Source organism: the organism of the source record quoted next, unplaced genomic scaffold (genome assembly GCF_019419815.1).
Source record: "Pyrus x bretschneideri cultivar Hongxiangsu unplaced genomic scaffold, Pyrus_bretschneideri_v1 Contig6, whole genome shotgun sequence".
Taxonomy (NCBI): Eukaryota; Viridiplantae; Streptophyta; class Magnoliopsida; order Rosales; family Rosaceae; genus Pyrus; species Pyrus x bretschneideri.
The window spans coordinates 1469332-1479707 of record NW_025999798.1 but is presented as its reverse complement, the minus strand read 5'-3'; the positions used below and the strand labels follow the sequence as shown (position 1 = coordinate 1479707).

The following is a 10376-nucleotide window of genomic DNA, read 5'->3' as shown; positions in this document are numbered from 1 at the left end:
CAAGTGAAGAATAATACTACTAGACCGTAGTACTAAGTAGCGATCAAAAGTGTTTTTAGAAAAAATGTTTCTGTGTTTTAAAAACACATGAAGTGCTACCTATAAAAAACATCAGTTATGTTTGCACATGCCATGTGTTTTTCACACACGAGGTCACAAGTGATGTATATATGTCCTATCAGTTACTGATATACTATATTCAAATGTAATGTAATATAAATTGTGTTCTATCTAACATTATTACGATATAAATAATAACATAACTAGTCATTTCGTAACATCCCACATCGTTCAGGGGGGTGATCTTTATATGTATATTCTCATCCCTATCTAGCACGAGGCTTTTTGGGAGCTCACTGGTTTCGGGTTCCATCGGAACTTCGAAGTTAAGCGAGTAGCGAACGAGAGCACTCTCAGGATGGGTGACCCATTGGGAAGTTCTCGTGTGAGTTCCTAGAAATAAAACCGTGAGGGCGTGGTCGAGGCCCAAAACGGACAATATCGTGCTACGGTGGTGGAGTGGGTCCGGGAAGTGGTCCCCCCCGGGCCGGGATGTGACATTTCAGTAAGTATGGTGCAAAATTAATAATTAATTTATGGCATTTAGTTAAAATGATCAGTGAGATTGTTATATACTTCCTCATTTTGGTTCTCGAGATTTGAAATTAATAGGAATGATCTTTGAGTTTGCCACCATCAATCATTTGGTCATTCTATGAAAATTGTGTTAAACAAGGGCTAAAATGATAAAATTACTCTTAATTTAATAAACAATGGTCCAAAATAATTTGGCAAAAAGTGAGAGTATTTTTGTCTTATCCTTATTTAATGGAGATTTTTTACGGAATGACCAAAATGATTGATGGTGGATAAACTCATGGACCACTTTTATTGATTTCAAATCTTAATGATCAAAGTGAAGAGTTTATGTTAATTTTAAAGACCATTTTAACTTAAAAACCTTAATTTTTTGTCACTATTATTCACTCCATACAAAAATATGAAGGGTGTAGCGATGGTAAGTCCTTTTTTTAAGTTTTTAACTGAACAAGCAAACAAAATTGGAATATTGTTTGCGTGACGTACGATAAACTGACTAATCTGTTTTATTCATGGCAAGATGCAATTTCTTTACGGTTAAAGGATGTGTGCCCATGGAAATGTTGTAAACTTGTTATACCCTTTTATGGCCTTTACCTAACCGATATGCGGCCACACCGACATATGATGGCATTGATTTATAATGTTTAATGTTGTGACTGTTTTTGTTGGACAACAATAAGGTCATTGCTGATTTATGACACGAAATGTTAGTCGGTTAAAAAGTAATGCGTGCAAAAAATAAGAATAGTAGAAATGATAAAGCTTCGTTGAATATGTGGACGCACGAAAAATGATAGAATTAAGAATGAAAACATCCGAGGTAAAGTAGAAGTGGCCGTAGTTAAAAATAAGATGAGAGAAAATCGGTTAAGATGATTTAGTTAAAAGCTGCGACTATGAGACGGAGGCTCAAGACAAACGGGATAGAGGAAAACCTAATAAAACTTTAAAAGAGACTATAATAAAAGTTATGAAATACTTGAAAGTAATGGAAAACTTTACGTAAAATCGAGTACAATAAAATTCTAAGATTTATATAGCTGACCTTACTTAATAAAATAACGCTTGATTGTTTTTTGTTGTTGTAGTATTGTGGCTGCTTTTGATTAATCTTTATTAGCCAGCTATGACATGCATATTTAACTCCGCATATTGGATACCTTTGGTATTTCGGTCTAAAATGGGTTTAATCGTCGCCAACCAATGACAAACCATATCTCACATCATTTGGATATAAAATAGGTGAGAAATATATGTAAACAATTGGAATGTGCTTTTAAGTTTGTTCGAATTCCTGCTCCCTCAGTATCGTTTGTATATATATAAATGAAAACAATACTCTTCCATAAATTATGGACTATAATCTAAGGAAGATCGTTGTTTGTATACAATTAAACAAGTATTGAATAATTTGATTAGAAACTATCATGTAATTTGTTCCTTAATTAGGAAATTGGTTGGTCAAGTGTGTTCCTTAATTAGGAATTAATGAGCTCTTTTGAAGGTGCTTTTAAAATGACGTTTTTAGTGAAAATATTTTTGAAACCAATCATTAGTAAAAATACAAGTAAATTCTCAAAAAAAATACGTAAAGCACTGATTATAAGAAGCACTTCAAACGTTTTTAGAACAAAAAAATATTTTCTCTCAAAGTATTTTCAGTAATTTTAAAAGCATTTCAAAACGAGTCTAAAGTTAATTCAGAATGATGAATTCATGCATCCAAAAGTGATTCGAACTTCGAAACAATGCAATCTGTTTTAACCACATGAGCAAGTAAATTAATTTAAGGGAATTTTAACGAAAAGCTATCGGTACTATTTACTTGAACGAAAAACCATATGTTTACACTAAAAAGTCAATCCTGATACTATTTACTTTATCATTTATTTTGTCTTTATCGTTAAAACCCAAAATTTTCAAGCTATTTTTATTAGTTTTCCTTTAATTTCGTGAACAAAAATAGTAGTTTAGTTTGGCTTTAAGTTTATGCAAATCTATAGACTATAATGTTCTTGTTCGCCACCCCAACTGTTGAACCAATGCAAAGACCTCACCATCTCCAGTCTCTCCATTTGATTTCCGAACAAGCATTGTCCTCCTCATCCTCATAGTCCGGCGGAGCAACTCCACCCATCAAGTAATTATCTGAACCAAACAGGGACCATAATGTAAATCTAATGCTACATTATTTTCGCATACGTGGACTCTCATTCGGTTTCAAATATCTCATCCCTATTTAGATTAGTTTAAAGTATAATATTACATTGTGTGTGAGTTTATTTGGTTTTACTCATTAAACCAATTAGCCCATACACCTAGGGAGACTGGTTCAATGAAATCAACTTGAAGAAGAATTTCTCAAAAAAAAAAAAAAAAAAAAACTTTAATCTTATAATTACATTCAACATATGGTGATACTGTAGAAATGTATGCTTATTTCTAAAATAGAATAAAATACTGGCATATCATTAATACCTTTCTCGACTTTTTGGTTGAGGTCAAGTATAGTATTTGTTCAAATTAATATTTGATACGTGAGTTAATGATTAAAAAAATAATATTGGAGAATATTTAGGCTAAACTGCATTATACGCCATGTATTATTGAACTTATCACGGTAAGTCGAACTGGACCTCACATTTATATAAGAATATTACTAGACTGTCGTTTCAGTGACTTTTTGTTTATAATTTTTTTAATTTGAGAGCTTCATTTGTACCTATTTTTCATGTTTTATTTTTTTAATTTTGGTTAAGAGGTGGGCTGAAGCCCAACAAGAAAACCCATAGAAGATGAAAATGGAGAACCTCTACTCATGAAGGCCCAAACTATGACCATGACCGATGGGCCCAGTGGGTCAGCATAATTCAAGTTCAAACTGAGGTGGATCCTAAACCTGTGAATTTCCCGGGATTGGAAAGGAAATGGAAGACGATGAAGAAGCTCCACCTCTCGCCATTGAAATCGACCAACCCCTGGGACCCTACTCTCAGCAGCAACCCAATTCATCTAGTCACAAAGACGACGACGTGTTGGTCGGCGTCACCGTCATCACCGGCTACCTCGGCGCCGGAAAATCCACCGTAAGCTCACTTCTTTTTTTGCTATATTTTTCCATTTTTCGGGAAAATATTAGAGCTTTGAGTGTGTTTTTGTTGGTTTTTGAATTGGGTTAATCAGCTGGTTAATCATATATTGAATTCCCAACGCGGGAAGAAAATTGCTGTGATACTAAACGAGTTCGGTGAGGAAATTGGCGTGGAGAGAGCGATGATTAACGAAGGAGATGGCGGTGCGCTTGTCGAAGAGTGGGTGGAGTTAGAAAAAGGGGGTATTTGTTGCACTGTTAAGCACAGTTTGGTGCAGGCATTGGAGCAACTTGTTCCCAAAAGAAAGTTTTTGTAAAACTATATTGAAATTTGTATGTTTCATTGAAATTTATTATTTTTGATTGTGATTATGATGAAATTTGAGACGTGGGTTTTTGGTTTTCTTTGGTTGTAGACTTGATCGTATATTGCTGGAGACTACTGGGTTAGCGAACCCCGTTCTACTTGCTTCGGTTCTGTGGTTGGATGATAATCTAGTATCATCTGTCATGCTTGATTCAATTATCACGGTGAGTTCTGATTCGTTTATCTAGTTTGTTGCTGAGTTTTGTGTTAGTTTTAATATCGGATGCGTTACATGCCAGTGTTGTATTAAAGTTCTAGCAATTTTGTTATGGGATTTTGAGTTATAATATTATGTGTTGGAGTACCATTTGAAGTTTGGAACTTGTCTTGCTAAATGCTTACTTAGCTGCACTAAGTGTAGATGCATATGGTATGTTAGTTAGGTTCTGTCGGTTCCACTGTTTTCTGTGTTTTAAACACTAGCTGAACTTGTTAAGTTCTTTTTCCAGAGAAGCTATGTGATTTATATTTACTATGTTGGTAGCAAAGGTTTATTCATCGATTTCTGTAACATGTCGTGGATGCCAAGAACCTCCGTTTTCAGCTCAGTGAGCATCAAATCTCGTCTTCATTTCCTGAAGCATATCTTCAGATTGCGTTTGCAGTATGGTCTCCTTATGACTTATTTTGGATGCAAAATGAAGACGAATGTATAATAGGATAGCTTTATCAGACTTGGTTTTTTGTTACTGGTAGTTTTACTCATATCTGTTCTATTCTAGTGCTCTCTCTCTCTCTCTCTCTCTCTCTCTCTCTCTCTCTCTCTCTCTCTCTCTCTCTCTCTCGGGTTTCAACTTTGTATTATTATGCTGGATTGTATTGTGCTTGCTCTTCATATCTTACGAGTTTGGCTTTTTGTTGTAGGATGTTAATATTATTAACAAGGTTGATTTGGTTTCTCCAGAGGGTTCTGCGGATTTTCTGGAGGAACTGGAGAAGGAAATACATAGTATTAACTCACTCGCTAGTATCATCCGTTCTGTCCGTGGTCAAGTTGACCTGTCCAATATATTGGACTGTCGGGCCTATGATGCCACGGTGAGTCATGCGCATCTTCATTTTTTTGTTTGCTTATATTTGTAGTTCATACCGGTCTTCTAATAATATTCAAATTTTACTCAAAAAAAACAATTTAAAACCTTTTCTTTCTCAGCATGCTACCCAGTTAGCATCATTATTGGAAGAAAGTCGCACTCTTTCTACAAGTGATCTTCATGATAGTGGTGTCCGAACTTTATGCATTTCCAAGCCACGGCAGGTTGATCTTGAAAAGGTATTCTTGTGAAATAGTTATGATATGAGTTGTTTGAAATCAAATACTGTTTACTATTTAGTGCTGTGTTAACAACTTTCAGAAAGGTTAGCATTCATCATTACATTGTTGTTAGTTTGATTATTTTATTCATCTGTGAAAATTGATTGGACAATGAAGTTCTGGCAACTAACATCAATTGTTTATAAACTAAGGTTATATAGTAGGTAGAGAAAAGCAACAGTAATGAATTATTTACAATTTCTGCGGCTAAAACTGTGGTGTCAAAGATGGTGGATGCTTATTTCTCGTTGCTGCAGTTTTTCGAAAATCAACGGTAATCATATGTATCAGTCATTAATATCTGATGGTACTGTTCGATACCGTTTGTGGATTGAGGAGATTCTTTGGGAGAAGAAACATGACATGGATGTATACCGCTGCAAAGGGATTCTGAGCGTTCATAATTCATATCAATTACACACTTTGCAGGTACTGTTCGATATCAAATTATGCTACTGCTTATCTTGAAAAGTTGAGTCTTATGCTGCAAATACATACTTTGCAGGTTGATCCTGTACTTATATGGTATATTGTGTGCTATTACTGGGTCTTGTTATTTACGCAACCTTTTTTCATTGATAATGGCAGGGAGTCAGCTTTTGTTCTTCTCCACATTCTTGCCGGGTGATCCAGGAATTTGCCTATTTGCATTTCAGTGGGCTTGAACGAATCCGACGAAGAATCCCTTGCTTGATAGGGCTTGAGGTTAGAAATCCAAGATGAAATCTCTATGCTTCAGATGCGGAAGCGAGAAATGGAAGAGGGTTTAGGCTTTGCGGTTTACAGGTCATAATCTAAATGAGAATGTTCTCGCCGAGTATTTTAGATCGTGCGTAGTTTGTTGATTTGGTCACAATATTTTGTTAATTTTGAATACTTTCAATTATATACGGATTCATTATGCTACATTGAACTCTCGATGTTGTTTTGGTTGAATACTTTAAATCAGAATTGTAAACTCTTTCGACGTGTTATAACATGATGATGAGTGCAGATCGGTCACAAAACCTGTTGTTTGTCTATTCTTGCAATTATACAAATTCATTTTAGCTAGAATTCTGAACTCTCTCGACCGGTTGATTTGTAATATCATGTGAGTTGCGACACTAAAAAACTTCTCGATGAAACTTTTCTCTTGTGTCAAGTCAAATATTAGGCCAAAAATAATGTATGCATATTGTTCTGCTATATCTATATAACACTAGAAGAAGAAAAAACGAAGAAAAAAAACATCAAAACAAAGGAGCTGCATTTGCTATTTCAATGAAGGAGCTGTTTCTGCCATATCATTTTGGTTCTACGTCTTTAACAGTGCCGGCAGACGCATATTTCAAAAGAAGCTCGAGAGATTCCTTTCTATAGTCGATAACGGGCTGATTCGAAACCTCCTCGTTTATAATTCGGCATACCACGTACCTCTCAATCTGAAACAAAGGGAACAAAAAATGTCACTTACCAAACAATTTGGACAAAATTCACAACCTAAAACAAAAGCATATCATAAGAACTTTTATACGTAGTTTGCAGTCCGTACCTTATTCCTAATGCTGTCATTCAGCACATGAGCAGGTACTACACGAGGATTGAGCCTGTATTCGTTCATGACAAAGGGAGTTTTGGTCCCGTTTGGCGCCTTCCCCTCGTAGAAGTTCATGACGGCTTCAAACCCTACGATTACTTCACTATCCTTGAACAAAACCTCATATTCGTCATCGATCACCTTCCAGTAACCACCGTTTGCAGCCGTCTTAATTATCTTCCCTTCACTAGCGTCAAAGGGTTCTCTGTTGGCGAAGTAATAGGCCGCATTGCAACCAGCATTGTGTTTGAAGTCACCTGCGAGTCACAGAACGATAAGCAATTAGTTTTGAACGTAAAACAGGGACCGAACTCAATAGTAGTACAAAATAACAATCAAATCGGAAACTCACCATTCGGCAGCTGATGGGGATCATACTCGTACACATCAACCTCTTTTATAAGACCGTAGGTAGGCATTGCGCGGTCCATAATCTTGTTAAACAGAAAGTACACAACGATCTCATCTTCGGTGGGATTAAATCGATACCCTAACGGTAACCTGACCTCCGCTTCCTTCTTCCCCTCTTGGACGGTCGAACACTTCAACAGATCAAACCCCTCGTACTTGTCAGCGGACTGTGAGGAAGCTGAAGATGACTGCGAGGAAGCTGAGGATGCCATGGAGGAAGACAAGGACAATGACGCAGTTGATATTTTCTGTCACGGTTTGAGTTTTGAGCTCTCTGAGTTGTGGGATAAACCTTTGTTTTTCTGAAACCTATACATACATATATGCATGTATATATAGAGAAGCAAAAGCAATCAAAATAGGAATACCTAATGAATTCCAGCGCGAGTATCCCTTTTTTTTTTCTGGATTTAATTACCCTATTTATAGATTTTGGTTTGAATTAGACGTAAAACAATTTGATTCCTATTCTAGATCTACTTAATAATCGAATCCCATGGTACTTAGTAGATCTAGATTCCTATTTAATAGTCGCATAATTTGAATTAGACGTAAAACAATTTGATTCCTATTCTAGATCACATGGCCGTCCAACCACGCACAAAATCTAAGCCCCTGTATGTGTTACCATCCGCCGTCCGGTCTCACTTTCTTATATTTAGGGTCCTATACAGGATAGAAAATCTTCTTTAGAAGAACTAAAATTGAACCAGGAGTCGGATGAGATCAAAATACACTGGTTTCACTCCTCTTGTGTGGGGTGACCGTCCAGACACAAAATCCCTCTTTCCACACCTTCTGTCAGTTTTCTCACACCAAATTCAAAAAGCGTGAAGTCGAACGAGACCAAAATAAGCAATCAAACCAAATATTTATGCTAGATGACTCAAATTGGAATATCCTATCCGTATAATAAAGTAATTTAAAATATGGTACTGTGAAATGTTATCCCATGACATAATCAAAGCTCCTAGATTGACAAGGAAGGAGAGTGCGAGAATTGAATTTAAAAAAAAAGTTGAAAAGCCAAAGGTGGATGAAAAACTTACCGGGATTTCGTACCAGTCGGAGCCGAAAACCAGAGACAGAAGGAGAGGTGGGGAATTAGATTGTGAGTGGCGGAAGGACGGGGAAACTGCGCGTCTAGGGTTTATATAGCGGTAGGATTTTGAAAGAAGACGACGGAATTTCTTCGCTTTTATAACGTCTTTCCACGAGATACGTGAGACGAAATGAACTGTTACAATTACTTCTCCCACCGTCCCACGCAAACATTGTGTGCGAGTAAACGGAGACTTGCGGCTGTACCGAATCAAAATTCAAAAAATAAACCGACGCCGATTCACATTCGCACCGGTCCGGGTGGGGTGGGGTCTGTGTTGGTGAAAATAAAGAAAAGTAATGAAAATGATTTGAAAACTTTGAATTTTAACGAAAATAACAAAATAAATGGTAAAGTAAATATTATCAGAATTGACTTTTTAATATAAAAATATAATTTTTCTTTAAGATGAACAGTACAATGAATTTTTCGTTAAAGTTGCCGTGAAAATACGGCACAACCGAATAATTTGTTTGAATTGACCCAAAAAGTGAGTAATTTTGTTTGAAATGTTAAATACATCGGAGCGACGTCGTTTGACCTTTTCCCGAATCCCTTCTTCCTCTGGCGTTGCAGTGCGACTTCACACTGTCTCCAATTTCAAACCGAACTATGTGAGTCGTTCGACTCATTCCAGTTCCATCTGAAATTGTCGTCTTCTTCTCGTCGAACAGGTACTTTTCAAGCCCCGTATTTCTCGCTTTCTTCCATTGTTGTGCTTATGCATGAATGCTTTGTTAATTAATTGCTTCTTAATCTCGTTTTATTTGAGTTAATTTTGTCGATTCTTCAGTTTGTAGGGATTTTAATTGTTGTTTTCGTATTAATTTCCGTATAGAGTTCTTGTCTAATCGTTAATTAAGGTTTTCAGTCTGGAAAGTGGAGAGTTGCTTCTGAATTTCGAGAAGTTGGGATTTCTTTTGTGTACTTAGGCGTAGGTATATTCTTCTGCAAATGGCATTGGTTGTGATTTGTGGACAACCATGCAGCGGGAAGTCAAAGGCTGCGCTCTGCCTGGTTGAGGCTCTCAAAGAATCGGGATCAAATCAAATCATTAGGGTTATTGCTCTGTCCAAATTCAATCGGCAGCAAATAAATCAAACAAGAAATTAAAAAAAAAAAAAAGAATCGTTGGATTGAACTCATTATTCGGGATTCATGGCTGGGACTTAGAACGAGTCGCGTGAAATTGGGTAGAAATTCTAATCCCGGTGAGCAGTTGCCGCTATGCGTGATATCTTCGCCGGAGAGACGCAGAGAGAAGGGAAGTGGAAGAGGAAGACGAAGATTGGGGAAGAAGGAGAAACCGAGGAGGGAGGGAATGAAAGCAGAGAAGAGGAGAGATAATGATGGTGGAATGAGGGAAAAAGATCAAATGGGGGGAAAAGGGGAAGAGAGATAGAAAGAAGAGAGAGAGAGAGAGAGAGGAAGAACTTGTCAAATGAGGAGAAAAAGAAAAGGGTGATGGGGATGTTTGATAAATTGAGTGAGGAAAAAATATTAATATTTTATTATCAATTGTCAGAGTTATTTGTGTAGGGGTGGAGATGAAAAAAATAATTATTGTTCATTAAAGGTAGTTACTGTTTACTAGATGAATTAAATAGTGAATAATCCTAAAAAGTTTTAGACACAGTGGAACTGCTCTTAGTGCAAAACTTTGGGCTTAAAATATAAAAAACCAAAAACCGTGGGCTTAACCCACTACGATTGCCACAGCCAATATTCCACCTGCACCACTCTGGATCTGCAGATTTGCCAAAAAAATATAATATATTTCTTAACTGGCGTGGATTATCTACCTTTTCATTTTTATACTCTTCTCATGTCCTTCTGTTTGTGTTGTAACTGTTAAGTCACGTTAACATTTTATATTCATATTACTTTTTGTTTTATTATTTCTATAAA

At 36.4% G+C, this 10376-nt stretch overlaps 2 protein-coding genes across 4 annotated transcripts; one reads left to right on the top strand and one right to left on the bottom strand.

Moving 5' to 3' along the window:
• The first annotated feature begins 3487 nt into the window (after positions 1 to 3487).
• On the top strand, positions 3488 to 6336 carry LOC125471615 (COBW domain-containing protein 1-like). Its single transcript, XM_048572268.1, has 6 exons — positions 3488 to 3689; positions 4111 to 4225; positions 4926 to 5099; positions 5215 to 5334; positions 5716 to 5805; positions 5965 to 6336. The coding sequence occupies exons 1-6, from the start codon at positions 3541 to 3543 to the stop codon at positions 6097 to 6099; spliced, it is 783 nt and encodes a 260-aa protein (XP_048428225.1). The 5' UTR covers positions 3488 to 3540; the 3' UTR covers positions 6100 to 6336.
• A 155-nt stretch (positions 6337 to 6491) lies between these two features.
• On the bottom strand, positions 6492 to 8657 carry LOC103947240 (NAC transcription factor 29). 3 transcript variants are annotated; one of them, XM_009358111.3, is made up of 4 exons: positions 8416 to 8657; positions 7308 to 7675; positions 6911 to 7212; positions 6492 to 6800 (listed from the first exon to the last, which is right to left on the bottom strand). In XM_009358111.3, exons 2-4 carry the CDS (start codon positions 7576 to 7578, stop codon positions 6663 to 6665), a joined length of 711 nt encoding a protein of 236 aa, XP_009356386.1. In that variant the 5' UTR covers positions 7579 to 7675; positions 8416 to 8657; the 3' UTR covers positions 6492 to 6662. The 3 variants fall into 3 exon arrangements, with proteins under 3 accessions (XP_009356386.1, XP_009356387.1, XP_009356388.1); XM_009358112.3 differs by having other exon boundaries at positions 7308 to 7640; XM_009358113.3 differs by having other exon boundaries at positions 7308 to 7614; positions 8416 to 8655.
• Positions 8658 to 10376: the final 1719 nt, after the last annotated feature.

Bases quoted from the DNA above. Each gene is read 5' to 3' on its own strand.
- LOC125471615 (XM_048572268.1), top strand. From the start codon at position 3,541: ATGAAGAAGCTCCACCTCTCGCCATTGAAATCGACCAACCCCTGGGAC. The intron at 3,690-4,110 runs GTAAGCTCACTT...CTTTGGTTGTAG, and splicing joins TCGGCGCCGGAAAATCCACC to ACTTGATCGTATATTGCTGG. The intron at 5,335-5,715 runs GTATTCTTGTGA...TGGATTGAGGAG, and splicing joins GGCAGGTTGATCTTGAAAAG to ATTCTTTGGGAGAAGAAACA.
- LOC103947240 (XM_009358111.3), bottom strand. From the start codon at position 7,578: ATGGCATCCTCAGCTTCCTCGCAGTCATCTTCAGCTTCCTCACAGTCC. The intron at 7,213-7,307 runs GTGAGTTTCCGA...TGTGACTCGCAG, and splicing joins TCCCCATCAGCTGCCGAATG to GTGACTTCAAACACAATGCT. The intron at 6,801-6,910 runs GTACGGACTGCA...CCTTTGTTTCAG, and splicing joins ATGACAGCATTAGGAATAAG to ATTGAGAGGTACGTGGTATG.